The sequence below is a fragment of the Pyrgilauda ruficollis genome, unplaced genomic scaffold, assembly GCF_017590135.1.
Source record: "Pyrgilauda ruficollis isolate IOZ18807 unplaced genomic scaffold, ASM1759013v1 scaffold5, whole genome shotgun sequence".
Lineage (NCBI taxonomy): Eukaryota > Metazoa > Chordata > Aves > Passeriformes > Passeridae > Pyrgilauda > Pyrgilauda ruficollis.
In genome coordinates this window covers 6,606,339-6,622,024 of record NW_024526599.1, presented here as the reverse complement: position 1 = coordinate 6,622,024, position 15,686 = coordinate 6,606,339, and the positions used below count along the sequence as shown (strand labels likewise).

The 15,686-nt window shown below is 38.6% G+C and overlaps 1 protein-coding gene across 1 annotated transcript; it reads left to right on the top strand.

Moving 5' to 3' along the window:
- The first annotated feature begins 274 nt into the window (after positions 1–274).
- On the top strand, positions 275–12,127 carry GASK1B (golgi associated kinase 1B). The gene is made up of 4 exons (XM_041480103.1): positions 275–1,283; positions 8,053–8,267; positions 11,308–11,534; positions 11,834–12,127. The coding sequence occupies exons 1-4, from the start codon at positions 287–289 to the stop codon at positions 12,039–12,041; spliced, it is 1,647 nt and encodes a 548-aa protein (XP_041336037.1). The 5' UTR covers positions 275–286; the 3' UTR covers positions 12,042–12,127.
- Positions 12,128–15,686: the final 3,559 nt, after the last annotated feature.

Here is a 15,686-nt window from a genome sequence, read left to right as displayed (position 1 = left end):
TTGCAGAGAAGATACATAGATCTTTTACACTACAAGTCAGTAAACTTTGCTTACGCAGCTGGCTCCATTCATTCTCTGAAGCCAATCACTTCCTCTGTGGTGGCTGATAAGAATTTAACAGTTTGAGAAGGTGGAGTGTCAGCATCCTTAGTGCAGACCACTTTCCCAGACATATCAGTAGCCTCTGTCCATCACCCATGCTGGAAGCTACTTGGAAAAGGAGAAATAGAAATTGGGGAAGAGAAATAATGCATCATCATCCTGGCTGGAATGTACAGAAGACTTTATGCTGTTTTCATCATGTGGATTCACTAGAGAAATGACCCCTTTTGATCAGCCAAGTAAAATCAAAAACTTGTTTATTTGCTGCCTGTGGCCCTCACGGCTGCTGAGGCTCTGGACTTGCAGGCGCCCGAGGACAAGGAGGAATCTGCTAGTGGGCACTGCCTGTGTGATCTACCTGGGATTCCTTGTCAGCCAAGTGGGTCATGTTTTACCGCAGCACAAAGGAGGACATGGAAAGATCAGTTCCAGGAGTCTCCAAGATGCAGCTCAAACTCCTTTTCTGGGCATCCCACTGGATGGCACCCTGTCACCACCCAATTTCCAGGAACCCCAGCTTGGTAGCAATGGGACCTTGCTGCCACCCAATGTAGTTTATATCACCCTGCGGTCCAAGCGCAGCAAGCCTGCCAACATCAGAGGCACAGTGAAGCCAAAGCGCAGGAAGAAAAATGCAATCCCTTTGTCCTATGGGCAGCACTTTCCAAAAGCCACTTTTATGGGCTGGGAAGAGGCCTTTGCCCAACAGCCAGGACGGGCCACACGTGCCGCAGGCACAAAGGGAGCAGCAATCTCTCTGGAGGCAAGAAAGTACCAACTGGATGAACACGGGCATAAAGGAATGGCTATCAGGGACAGAGGTCACCAGGGACCTGGGAGGATTTCTGGAGCTGTAAAGGCACAGCTCCAGCCTGAGGAAAGCAATATCAGGATTTATAGCGAGAGCCCTCCCTCATGGATGAGCAAAGATGACATCCTAAACATGCGCATGCTGGCAGACTCTCCCATAGGGAGCATTCAAGAAGTTCCTTCACACAAAGCAGTCCTGGCAGTATTTGCAAGAGGTCCCAGCACTACGGGAACTGCTTGTAATCAGGGACACTGTGGAATTGTCAAAAGACCTCTTGACATGAGTGAGGTGTTTGCCTTTCATTTGGACAGGATCTTGGGGCTAAACAGGAGCTTACCTTCTGTAAGCAGGAGATCAGAGTTCTTCCAAGGTAACACATCCATGTGGTTTTCAGTGTTTGCAGGTGGGGTGCAGAGGTTTCCTTCCCACTTGGCGTTAGCCATGGGGCGGCAGCAGCCCCCCCCTTTAACTCCTGTGAGCCCGAGAACTAACCCCATTGCTCCAGGGAAATAAAGTCAGTGTCTGTGTGTAACTTCTGCAGTGCAGTTATTCTGTCCAGAGGATGAATACCCCAAAGTTTGCTTCAAATATCGTAGAGTTGCTGAGGGTGGTAAGAGTTTCCTAACATGAGTCTGGAACAAGAAAAAAGAGAAAGAGCAATCCATCGATTGCATGACATTGTACAGACTGCCTGAAGTGAAACTGGTGAGAAATTCCAGAATCTTTGTGATTCAATGAGTATTTCTTGTTTTTTAAAATACACTTATCATCTTTTAGAATCTACTTTAATAAAATACTGTTGGAACTTGTCACAAAAATTCATCTTCAGGTGGTAGGAATCGGGTCAGATAATCTACTCAGAGAGGTAGGGAACTTGCCTGCAGAAGCTTGAATCTTCTTTCATGGCACTAATCCTCTTGAGAACTGAAAATTTTTAAAAAGTACTTCCCTTTCTTCTGTTCAAGTTAAAACCCAAACAAACTATATTTCAGTGAATTCTGCTGTACATTTTGAGGTTCAGTACACATACCTATATATTATCTAAAGAAACACACATAGTAAATATCTCAATATGCCTGTTACATGATTAGTATAGAGTTTTCAATTAAAAAGTTGATTTTTAACCTTTAGTGAAATTAAAGGTAGAATTCAGACATGTAATGTGAGCTGGAAGTCTGCTTTAAAATTGCTACCTTCTTAACTACGTCTTCAGCATAAGTTCTATTTTTGTACAGTCACAAATCCAAAAGGACTATGTTGCATTTTAGTGAATCATTGCAAAAGTAGCTAGCTATGTTTTTGTTGTTCATTTCTTGCTTTGAAATCAGCTCATACCAAATAGTTTTATATCAGTCTGCATTTCTTAAAAAGAAAAGTAATGCTAGAAAAAATTTTTAAAGTCTGACAGCAGGAAGACAACCTCGTGATTTCCAGTGTCTTCCTGCTTTGTAAACCTTCCCTTTGGCAGCCTGTACAACAATGGGAATGAATCTCTAGGAACAACAGTTTGGAGGCTTCTGAATATTATTCATACTTGCAGAGCATGGAAGATACATTATGCCTATTTTATTTTTAGGAACAAGATCTATTGGTATGGAGCTGTCATAAGGCATTAAGGCAGTTCGGATGGGGGAACTCTGCACAGTGTGGCTGCAGAGATGACAGACTGCAAACCTCAGAAAACTGCTATTAGGCTAATTGTGCATTGTGCTGCTCAGTGTCTGTCACCTTACAGTATGTTTTGGACTGTCTGGGACAGAGTGTGTCATTCTGCCCTCTAATTTTCTTTTCCTCATAACTGGCTAAGTTCCTATTGCAAGAGGAGTGTTGCTAGGTGATGAGAAGAGAAATAACACTATTTTGGTCTCACTTCATTTTTTCCAGCTAAAGGCTGAACAGAGCATTTGGAACAGTGACTGCACCTTGTCTCTCATGATTTTTTTAGCCTGGAAATATTCTGGAACTCAGATGCCTTGTAACTACTTGAGCTCTTTACTATTTATGTGCTTGTGTCTGGCATAATGTGAAAATATTTGTGGTAGCAAAATGAGCAAAAATATAATTCTTAAAAATAATATGAGTGATTAGTTCATTGAAATGACCTATATATGTCAAGATAGGTGAGTTCTGTAAAGTTTTTTACAGAGTGGCTTGTGTGAAGCAGTTATTCACATGGGAAAGCAAGCAATGCAGGATTAGAGACTGTGCATGTGTGTATGAATGTACACTATTTCTGCGCTGACATATCTCTCTCCCCGACACATCCCTTTAGCTTGCCTCAGTTGTGATGTGATCCAACAAGACATGTTTGATGTAGCATAAAAATTTTAAAAAATGGGCTTTTCTAAACTGTCATTCATTTTGTCAAAGGCAGTTTCAAAGAACTGCTTAGTAAATCCCTGTACAGGTTCTATTTCCCTTATTCCCACAGACGTGACACTGATTTTTTTAAAGTCTAGCAAAATATTGTATTCAAGTTCCCTGTCTGCTGCCCTCACCTTCCCTTGTTAATTGTAAACCCTTTAAGTGTTAACTGAATTTTTTTGTGGCTTGTCTAGTTTTTCCATCATCCATCCTGGATGGAAAAATCAGGTATGGTAACTCTTTTTCTCATACTTTTACAATTAATTGACTGAATATGAAAAGCCTGAGTAGTATAGGTAGGAAAAGCCCTTTTGAGCTGGGCATAAAAGTCTAAAAGAGCATGATTTTGTGCATACACAAGCAGTCATTCATTACTTCATTGCTACCTACAAGATGTGAGAAATGTCTCCAAACACCTATAAAAAAAGGACAGTCCTGTTAAACACCAAGAAATAATCATAAAATTCTGTCTATTGTGGAATAAATGAAGGCTGACGCTTATGTGCTGAGTTTTGGGATGATCACATTAATTCTACAGCATTAAGGTACTTCATTATTTGAGCCTCCAGCTCAGCAACTGCATTTGTGGCCTGGGACAGTGGCAGTATTTTTTAGGCTTGAGCTACAGCTGGAGTTTGTGGGCTAGGGCAGGCTGGCTTCTCTGTCTCAGCTGACAGCTGTAAGGGTGGTGCTCTGGCTCCTTGGATAGTAGCAGTGAGGCTGGGCTCTTTGTTCAGCTTTTGGTGCAGTAGCTGCTGCTGTGCAGTCTTGTTGCACCTCTTGCTGAGGGACTGAACTACAACTACTGTGTGCTGATGCCTGCTTCTCTTCCCCTCTGTTTTCTCATATCCTGAGTCTGACTAAACTGAGAATAATAAGCACTAGTGTACTCAATCCGGTATTTGTCCAGAACCTCCTTTTTTTCCCCAAACATGCAAGAAACTCTTCCTTTGAGTAACACCTTTCATAGTTGTTTTAGTGCAAATAGATGAATTACATGATAGCTCCACTGGTTGCACTTCTTATTTTGGTTTACTGGCCTCTGCATGACTTTAAAAGGTGTCCTAGTTTTTTCTGTGTTATACCCTGTGCTATCAGCCTGCTCTTGCCATCCCATCAAAAATTATGCAATATGAATCACCAATGTCAGGACAAAGAATAAAAACCTACCATTGCCATATGCGTTCAGAGTGCTCTAAAATACTTCCACATAGTGCTGTACTTCTCAAAGGGGTACAAGAGGCATATGTCCAGTATTCTGTTTGGTAGAGAAGTTCATGTACAAGCAATAATGCAGTCCATGGTCTAGAGAGCAACTAATGCACATTTCATGCATTCCTTAATACTGACATCCATATGAGCACAGGATAGAACATTGCAATGAGGTGCATAGGGAAGAAAGAAAAATAAATGGTTTAACTTCTCTCTGCTTTCTACTTTTGTTCCTTGTATTTTCCCTAAAAACTTAAACTCTCAAAATTGTGCTCTGTATGCTGGAACCTCTCATTTTCCACACTAAATTATCCTTTCTTGCTAATGTATGGACGACTGAACTCTTACAAATGTGGCAGTGGTGAGATGTACTGCCTTATAGTGAACAATGGTGAGTTTGATAAAGAGCTTTAACTGCCTCATGAAAGATTTTCTGGTTTTAATGTTGATTTTCTGGGCATGTTTGAAAATATTTTCTTTTGAGGAAATTGGGAAAAGTGCTGTAGCTATAAGTCAGAGCACAAGAGGAGAGAAATGTTTGCAAGAGCAAACTGTGGTTCCTAACCACATGAAGTTCAGAAGCATGCAGTTTATTTTCAAAGTGATGTGGGGTGTGGAAATCTAAGATGATGCCTGTGTTGAAGAAGCCATGCAGTGATACATGACCGAGCGGCACATGAAGCAGTTTGAGTACCTTGAGGTGGTCTAGTCTCAGCAGCCTGAGGTTTTATCTGTGTTAGCTTATTCAACTTAGCTAAGACATTTTTAGAAATGTTTAGATGTTCAAAAATGTGTATGAATTACTAGGAAGATAGTTTCAGCATGAGTTTTGAAATATCTTTCCCATACCATTTTGAAGGTTGCCTTTGGACAGTTCAATAGGCATATAGATCTAAAATGGCAGATAAAAAATAAAATTAACCCAATCAGCTCTCAGTGAGATTCAGTGTAGTGCAGCTGCAGCAATGGAAAAGCAGTACCCCTCTGTGTTAATATGTAAAGCTGACTAGGAGAGAAGCACTTACAGAATACACTGGACTTTTTCTGAAATGTGCTTCACCTTCCTGGTTGTGGCTGTAGTTCTTTTCACTGTTGAGGTAACTTCAGCCCAATCCTAATGAGGTTTGTATCAGAAAAGCTCCACTGATTTGATTGGGGTCATGCCAATTCATGCAACTTTGAATCAGACCCCTTATCTGCTTTAATTCAGCATCTTCATGTTTTTCCTGCAAGTGTCAAAAATTTGAGTCACAGCTCTTTACTGAAGCTGCTGTTTCATATTCCTGTAATCCAATTTATATTACAGAGTTGAAAGATTTTTTTTTTTTGGATCATCTTTTCTGCTCCCATTTCCTTTGAAATGCAAACATTTCCTGTATTTAACCTTAGTCTTTTAAAAATGTTTTTCTATCTTAATGGAAACTGGCATGATGTTATTCAGGGTTTTCAAGTATTTATATTACTATTGTTTATCATGTCCTTTTTGGGTGGACAGGAGATGTTTGTTTTCTTAAAAAACTGTTTATGTATTTGATTTGTGGAAGAATTCATGAATAGTTACATAAGTTGTTACTGGAGATATAAAAATAATAGATCAGATTTGGTCCTGAGAAAAGCTTTTTTCTCCCACTTGGAAAAGAAACCTAGCCCATAGCTGATCTAACTTGGGTAAAGTCATCTACAGTGCATGTGATTGAGCCAGAGTCAGAGAGATGGAGAAATGGGTAGAATTTCCCAAATAAGTTACCTAAATACTTATTCGGGCACCTCAGTAGAGGAGAAGCCTGGCTTTCAGGAGTGCTCAGCTCCTTTTTTCAGTGGAGGAGAGTGTGGAACATGGTCCTGATAAAGGTAGTACTGATCATAAAGAAAGACTGATTGATGTTCCTAATGAAAATACACGTTCTGTGTTTCTAAGGAAACACTGGGCAACTGGGAGGGAAGTTAAAGAGGTGGTGGGTTATTGGCTTGGCTTTGGAAGGACTACCTTGTATGTGCCAGGCATGGCAGAGAGAAGATCAGGTACATTCTGGTTTGGAAAGGAGCTGGCTTTTCTCTTGGGCTGGATTACATGCGGGGCCAGTATGTCATGCTTGTTTGGTGAATGGGAGATGGAACTTTTCACATGTCTCAGTGCTAGGTACAGGCAAAGATCATTTCTTACCTGTTGTTTTACAACAGTCAGCATCCTTTGAACAAGTTGCTTTTGGATTCAGCTGTGTGGAGATTGTTTTTCACAGTCCTGGCTGCTTACAAATGTAGCATTGACATTGGCAGCTTTTACCTCGCTGTTGGCAATGATACCTCTTTTCCATGGGCTATTTTCTGTCTGGTTTGCTTCTGAAGAAGGTGGCCTGGACCTCTTGCCTTCTTGTGTTTCTAAAAGCTTTTTTGCAGATCTGTCTCTGTCTCCCTGGGCATGTGGAAGACAAAGAGACAATTTGGGTTGCACTTAACTATGCAATAAATTGTGCAATAGTGTAGACTAAGTTCAATGAACTTCAAGATGGATATGAATAAATTTTAAAGCTTGATATGTGTTCCAACACTTTTTAATAAACAGCACTTAAGCTTTGCAGTTAGATGGTCCTTCCTCTAAGACATATTTTGATCCTCTGTCTACATACCCTAAAATATAAAGGATTTCTTTGTTTCAAAGTGCACAAGCCACGGTCAGTCATGGGACCTTAGCAGTTTAAGCAGCAGTAGCATTGCATCAGCAATAAAAGGAGAGTTTTGTAATAAGATAGATCTGTCTGTTCCTTGATGCTGTGCGAAATGCATTTATCAGTTCTTACACTGGAAAAGCTCATTTAAAATTCTTTGACAAGGTTTATTCTCATAGTGAAGCTGAACAATAGAATTCACCAAAGAGAAGTCCTCTGTGTTAGTTTCAGGGAAGAAAAAAATATTCTTTACACAGAAGAACTAAAGAATTTGGCTGAAATATCTGCTATACAAAACAGATCTCATATCTAGGTAAAAAGCCCCAAACGTGTCAAGTTGTTTATTCATGCTATACTCACATTCTCTAGTATTCTCATATATCCTTTCAGAGCTGTAGAGTAATAGGTTTAAAATACTAAAAATAACAAAATAAATCCACTTTGAGTATAGGATTTGTGGTGTCTCTGTGTCTATTATGCAAAGAAAACCCCCTTTGACATAAGTTTCCAGCTCTTGAAAATCAGTAGTTCACTGGCATCAGAAGGAAATTGCATTGTTGATTCACAGTGGCATTATAGGCTTTTAACCTACCTAAAATCTTTTTAATAGTTTGGTTTAGTATATGATTTTGTACATTAATCTCTTGCTTCAAACAAAGAAACTCTTCCATACATTGAAGGCATTTATGCCTATGTTTCCAGTCCTGTGGTGGCTGGTTATGGATGTAGGACAAGACCACATTAACCAAAGAATGTCAAGATATTAGTCCCTGGCTGGTTCTCCTTCCAGATCTGTAAAATGGTACATTTACTAATGCTTAGGCAATGTCTAAAGAAGAATCAAATAAAACTGATAGTATTGCACTACAATAATGGTAATTTTTTCCCTTTTTTCAGGTGGTCAGGCCTGTCCTGTTATTCTCTGGGATTCCTCACTGAGTCCAACAGATAATAGTACCCATTCTTCAGTGAGGTTAACATGGGGACAATATCAGCAGCTATTGAAGAAGAAATGCTGGCAGAATGGTAAAGTTCCCAAAGCTGAGTGGGGCTGTACTGAAATTCATCATCATGAATGGTCCAAGATGGCACTCTTTGATTTTCTGTTGCAGGTAAAATGTTTACTGAACAACTATTTGCCTCATAAGTCATGTGATCAAACATAGGATTTTGAGAAATAGTAATTTTAGTGTGTTTAATTTTTTTTTAATGAGAAAGAGAGGTATTTGCGTAGTTTGGAATTATTTCTGGTCATTTCTTATGATTAAAATATCCAAAATGCAGCTTACAATTAGGCAGGAAACCTAACTGACTCATTTCTTTTTAAAGAGGAAGCAAAGCCTTCTGCCTTGATTTATCTAATATTGAGTCAGGCGTACTATTTCTGCTTCACTCCTTGTTTCTCCAAACAGAGATCTTGACTGTGTTCACAACTGTAAATCTCTGTTTACTCTGTGGTCCCTCCTGCACCTCCCCAGCCCCAAGAGGTGACTGAAGTGGTTTTGGTGAGCTGCAGTCTGCAGCAAGGTAGGAGGAGCAAGGTAACAGTTGTAGTGGATAATTTTTCCTTTTTTAAAAAAAATCCCTAGACAGTGACTTAGTAAAGAAGGAGTAGAGCAGTGACTGATGAATGATAAATCTGCTGTTCTATTATTCAGAAGGAGGGGTTGGTTAAAATAAGATACAATGGGATTGCACTTCACATGACAGGAGACAAATTACTCTTGCACTAATAGCTGGTGTCAGAGTGATTTATATCTCTGGTTGCCTACCAGACAAGAACATGCATCCCAGAAAGTGAGTGAAAGTGACTCTCATAGTTCTTAAAGAATAAAATTTTATCTGTGTGCTCTCAAAGTTTATCAGCTGCAGAATATGAAAATGTGAAAACAAAAAAAATGTCAAGAAAGGGTTTGGTATTAAAAAAAACCCACCAATAGCTGTGCTTCATGAGTCATTCAGAAATAAAGAACAATGGTGAAAAGTATTCTCTGTTAAGCATAATTCCCTCAGAAGAATAGGTTTGGCACCTCTAATATATCTTCCTAATCTCTGGTTTCAAATGTTACTTGTAAAACATACGAGCAGAATATAAAATGCTTAATGCAAGTAGAAGACCACTACTTGCCTCCTGCAAGAACTCCAGAAAACTTTGGAAGTTTGGACATCTTGTGTTCATAAATGTATGAGAGAAAATTCTGCAAAACTATATGCATCAATTCCAGAGTGTTCCATCATTATGTCTTAGCACTGAAATGGTGCAAGATATTGTGAAGAGGCTGTCTGTAAGAACAAGATTTCCTTGTCTATTTAATGCATGCAGAGAAGTGCAAAGGAATGGGGTCAGTGCTCTGCTTTACTTTTTAACCATTGGATGGACTGAATAAGGGATCCCAGGAGGGAGCACTGGAAGCAAGAGGGCCTCTACAGCCTTCAGATAATGAATGCTGTTCATGAAAGGAGAAAGAGGAAGACAAGTCTGTTCCTTTCATTAAGATTTTGGTATTTGAAAACAAACACTGTCAGCAATACGACTAGAAATAAAACTACATATAAAAAACTAACTACGTATAAAAAAACCCCAAACAAAATCAAAACAAACCCAATTCTCAGACTTTCATTTGATTAAAGAGGTGACCTTTTTATTTCAACATGCAACAAAGTTCTGCATCAGGTGGGGTCCTAATTTTGCTGGGAAGTTACAAAAATAAAATTTTAGGAGGCTTATGTGAACAGTAATGTTTTTATGCTTTGAGCAATTTGAAGAGTTAACAGTAAACAACAAAGGACAGAAAAAATGATTGACCTTTGATGAGCTACTTAACAAGTCTTATATGCACCAGACCTGACCTATGTTCTCTAAACACCTGTTAGCAGGAGCAGGTCTGCTCTCTGGGAAGATGAGCTGGAGCCAAAGGCGGCTCTAGGACAGGCAGGGTCAGCAGCAGGAGAGGCAGGCCAGCAGGATGGTGAAAGCCACAGGCCCCATTTGTAGCCCTGTGAGGCATAGATGACACAGCTCCAAGACTGACAGGCTGGAACCTCAACCAGCAACCCAGGAACAAGCAGAGCAAAACACCCCACCACACTCTCCCCCTCTAAAGGACTCAGAGGAGTGCTGAGCTGCCTGAGCTTAAAGGGGGCTCCTGTGCCCAGGGGCAAAGTCCAAGGTGAAGATATTTGAGGAAGTCCAAGGTGAGACTTTTAAGGGCAGTCCAGGCTAATTTGTTTGATCAGGGCTGTAGCAATGTTGAATATTTACTCTCGTCTACTCTCAAGGGGTAGTAGCACTTTCAAGGAGTGATTTATCCTTCCTGTATTAGATAGTTATCCTAAAATGGCATCTGTTGCTCTGGATGTGCCTTGTTCTTGTCACTGTTTATGAAAGGGAACAGAAACAACCAAGTCAAAAGTGATGCCTTACATTTACACCACCAAAATTAGTTCAGATTTATGTATTCTTTCCAGCTAAGTGCTGTGTGATGAGTAATCGAGGTTTTGCATGGGAAAAAATAGTGTAGACCATCATGTCATAAAAGTGTATACCACAGGGAGGCTTCTCTGTGGTTATAAATACACTGTTCTTACAGTGTAAGAACAATTTTATAGCTTTTGATGGTTTTTTGTGCCCCTCACTGGTCTTTTCAGTTATTTTGCATACTGTTAGCCTAATAGATCCCACAAAATGAAGATCCTCTATGTGTGTCAGACTGTGCTATTTCTATTGTTCTCCAGCAGAGAAAATGTAAAAAAAAAAAAGAAAGCTTCTGACAAAGAAAATAGAATTGTATTCACCATCTTGTTATTCCAGTTACACAGTGGTATTGTTCCATTATTTTAAAAAAATTTCTACTGACATAATAGATCATGGCTATAAAATGGATAAAAATACACAGTCTGAGAAATTGCTTTCAGCAGTACCTAGTATGAGGTACCTAGTACCTAGTACCTAGTATGAGGACTAGGTCTTCAATGCTGTTTCACTGTTAATTACACTTTTCCTGAGCTTGCTTTCCTGTTAGAAAGGAAGTATATACCACAGGGTATATACTTTCCTGCTAGCTGGGTTAGAGAGCAATGTCTTGCAGTGACACTTTGCCCCAAGTACTTTGGTATTGTTTTCACTTGGCACTCTGCTGTACTTTGTTTTAGATCTATAATCGACTAGACAGAAATTGTTGTGGATTCAAACCTCTCAAGGAGGATTCCTGCATGCAACAAGGACTGAAGCTGAAATGCAATGATCAGGATGCTGTTGACCTGACACACATTGTTCAGAGAAGGCATGACCAAAGGCACTTGGTCTTTATAGACAATAAGGGTTTCTTTGACAGAAATGAGGACAATCTTGACTTCAAAATACTACAAGGAATCAATGAGTAAGTTTTAAATTATTAATTTTGTAAGAGGATTAATAATTTTTTCCCAGTTTGAATATGAGACACTATGCTACTGGAATAGATATCATTGGCCCAGGACACTGAAAGGATGTATCTAAAAATGTGTGATTTATTCCACAGCTGTAAAAGATACAATTAACATACATATGATTAGGCATGCATGGATTTTCTTTGCTGAGTTGCAGCCTATATTCTTAGAATTGATTGCTAAACCACAACATAAGTACTGCAATTTAGAGTAATGGCAAAAACTGATGAATTTCTTTGTGCTTTTCCAGATTCCCCGCATCTGCAGTTTCAGTGCTGAGGAGCCAGCGTTTACGTGAGAAGTTGCTCCAGTCTTTGTTCCTTGACAAAATATACTGGGAGAGCCAAGGAGGCAGAAAAGGAATTGAAAAGCTTATTGATGTAATAGAAAGGAGGTCCAAAATTCTTCTTACTTATATAAATGCACATGGAGCCAAAGTATTGCCCATGAATGAATGAAATAGTCTTGTTTCCATCTGAAAGAAAGTCTTTAAAAATGTTTTATGGGGCAGAAACTGACAATAAAATTGATTTAATTCATAGTATTATTTTTTTCTCAAACTTTCAAGTTTACTTTTAAATGAGAAATCTTACATGGTTTAAAAGCAACATTTAAGTGTCAGCTGCAGCTCAACACAGTGTAGTCTCTTCTGTGTCACCAGTGAAATGAAAAATAACAAAATGATAATATGCAGTAATATGTAGGTAGCATGAACATTCTTTCTATTGAAATGTTTGGAAAGTAGTGAAAGGATTTTCAGTACATTAGGCTGGATTGCTCTTACTTCCCTCACTGAAGTCAGTAGATTTTATTGCTAGTTTAAATGGGAAAGGAGATGTGTAAGCACTTGATACATTGGTGACACTAGCTGAAATATATATAGTACAGGAGTTTGTTCTTCTGTTAGGTATTCTAAAATGCCAACATTTGCGAGGGCATATTTTGCTTTATTTTATTTTGATTGGCGTCTTTTACTTTATTTTATTTTGATCTTTTGAAATATGAGAACTAAATTAAACTCTTTTAGTTGCAGGAGTGTTTGCACTGGACATGAGGGAATTTTAAAGACAGAGTGAGGAGAACATAGCTTTAGCAATAATAATTATTTTGACAAATACAGTTTTGTATGGAGTTCAATTCATCATGTTCAGTATGGAGTACAATTCATCATGAGTCACTCATTGCAATGTATTTTTTTCAATGCAATTTGTTCTGATGTGGGGGTGGATGATCTGATATTTTCTGTTTAATGATTAACTGTGTATTAAAAAAAAGAGCTTTATCTTTGTGTGAATATGCTGCTAAATAAGTATATGTTTTGTTTTTGCAAAATTCTTGACAGTATCTTTTGAGGATATTATCAAAAAGCAGACCTCTTACCAAGACTGTTGTTAAACCCAGCAGAGGAAATGTTTATTCTGTGTGTTCAGCTCTAGCCAGCAATTCAAGCTTAGGTATCCATTAAGATTGACCACTGTGGGGTGATGATTGTAACTGAGAACTTGCCCAAAGTGTTCCCATAAGTGTGGTTGTTAGGGAAGGCTGGATAAGCACTTCAGATTTTTACCCTTGAAATTCTCCAGAAAGTAAATATCAGCCTATCATCACATCCACCTTCTACCTGACTATTTAGAAAAAACTCTTACCATCTTTCTAGAGAAATACCATCTTTTTGCTATAAGTTAACGGTAGAAGTTGGATACTTTCATAGCTACTCTTGTCTTTATGTGTCATAAAAATATATAGGGTGTGAAAGAATTTTGAAAGTGCTTGTGTAATGTTATTAATGACAAACTAAAATGTCTTATGTCACTGTTAATGTAGATGGGTGAATTTAATGTTTTAAATAACTACAATTCCACTGCAGCTAAAATCAGTTTTCTTTCTTAGTATCAGAAAAGCCATTAACAATAAATGCATTACTAGAAGAAATAGATCTCATTATAGGCAGAGTTAAAAAGACTTAGTAAAATTTTAAGACCTTAGTCAGCTAAATAATCTTTTATTTTATTTTCTCAGCAAAGGACAGATCAATTTGTTAAAACTTCCTGGAACTTAACTATTGCCTCGAGGGTGTGGTTTAGAGTGCCTTGGACTTTTTAATACCAAGGTAGAATTTTACAGGATTTTCAATTTATCCCTTTCTTTAAAGTGTTGTAACTTATTAGCCAGATAATTTTCATCACAGAAACAAAAATATTACTTTGTCTTGCACTGTGAACAGAGTCTAGAGAAAGAAATAATCATCCGGATACATTTCACATGGAATTCCTGTTGCAGTGGATTTCACTCTGTGATGGCCATCACAATCATTTTGTGTCATTTTCTAGCCTATCTTACATGTTTCTTCTTGCTAGATACCTGTTCTAGCAAACAAATTTATTATCCCTCACTGCCAGGAGTGAGAGAAAGGCACGACTCTCAGCTGCACTGAGCTTAGGAGAGGGCCCAGGAGAGTTGTGAATGTAGCTGATTATGACAAGGTCTCATGACAACTCCATCTTCTGCCTTTAGACTGCACATCTGGATGCCAAGTCTTTGCCCAATTGTAATTTTTTTCCAGAATTGGCTCATTGCTGAAGAAGACAAGGAAATCTATTATCTTCCAGGCTGGATCATTTTTATGGTCATAACTCAATGCATTCTTCTCAATTTCTTCTGGACATGGACTAGTGTTTCCTTGAGCATGATACTTGCTTTTTTATTTGCCTGGCAGTTCATTGCCAGCTCTTAAAGCAGCAGTATAATTGCCTATGAAATTGCCCTGAAGCTGACCTGAACCAATGCCTTTTAGTAGTCCTGGATTCAAGAGAACTGAGTAGTCACAATGCTGTGTGTTACTTAAAAATATAACCAAGCATGAAAAATGTAACTGTAAAAAGCAAAATTTCTGGAGACTTTCCAAGGGCAAAGAAATATTCCCTATGCTGTGTTAGCATGCCATATTTCATGTATGAACACTCTTGTAGTCTTCAGGTAGGCCAGGAGACTCTTTGTGAGATTGGATAGTCAGACAGGATTGCAGATTGCTTCTAGTTCTCTCATGTTGGTAACAAACTCCAGAAAGTGCTTTTTGTCTTGCTGCTGTGGAGCTTGGTACATAATCCAGTATTGTTAGTAATACAAAATATGATTGCAGTAGCTCTTAGGAATGGATACTAGCCAAGTTCTAGCATTTTTTAAATGAAAATGAAGAATTCTGTATTTTTTGAGTGCATTTGCATAAATGCTACAGTAAAAAATACAAAAGGAGTACTTTAAGTTTGTTTATTCTCTGCTACTATATTTAAGATACATTAAGCTTCAGTAACAGAGATAAAGTTTATTGGGAAATTGGTTCACATCCTTTGGAAGTAGCATGACTTTGGACTGACAGGAGCTGCACTGTAGCTAAAGTAGTACTAACTGAGAGGAAAAATCCGGATGCCTTATTCAACCTATGGTGATTGATAGGAAGCCAAGAAACTGTGCTTTAGTCCTCTTTGCTGGGCTGTCTTCCATTTCTGGGCATATGGGATCAGACAAGAATTCGTGTTGCACATTACGTGGAAGGGTGTAACCAACAGCAGCAGTGCAAAACCTGTGGGTGGGAAAAGGCGATTATGTCATTCTTGAATCTGCCTGAAAGCCAGAACCACATGAAATGGAATTACTAAGAAAGTCAAAAGAGTTTGCTCTCAAAAGAGTTTGAGATTTCGTAACACTGGAAGACAGAGCTTAAAATAAGTAGCACAGACACAGATGCCTTAAAATTCCTTGGGAGCCTGCCAGCAAGTCAATAGTCTTAAATGTTTCAGAAGCTGAGGACATGAAAACTGTGGAGCACTGTGAGAGCAGTTTCCTTCTTTTCTTATGTGGATATTCTATAAAACACCATATTAAAATAAAGAAATAAAAAAACCAGATTAATTCCGTGGTTTCAAACTTACAAATGCACATTTAGGGTACATTAAGGGACAAGGTTCCCACAGCAAACCTGGGAACACTTTCATGTGTATGTGTGTATCCAGACACAAAAATACACGTGCATGTATTTATACTTTGGCTTGTTTCTATAAAATGGTCAATTTGGCTAATAAAGAGTGAACTGTTTATATAATCTA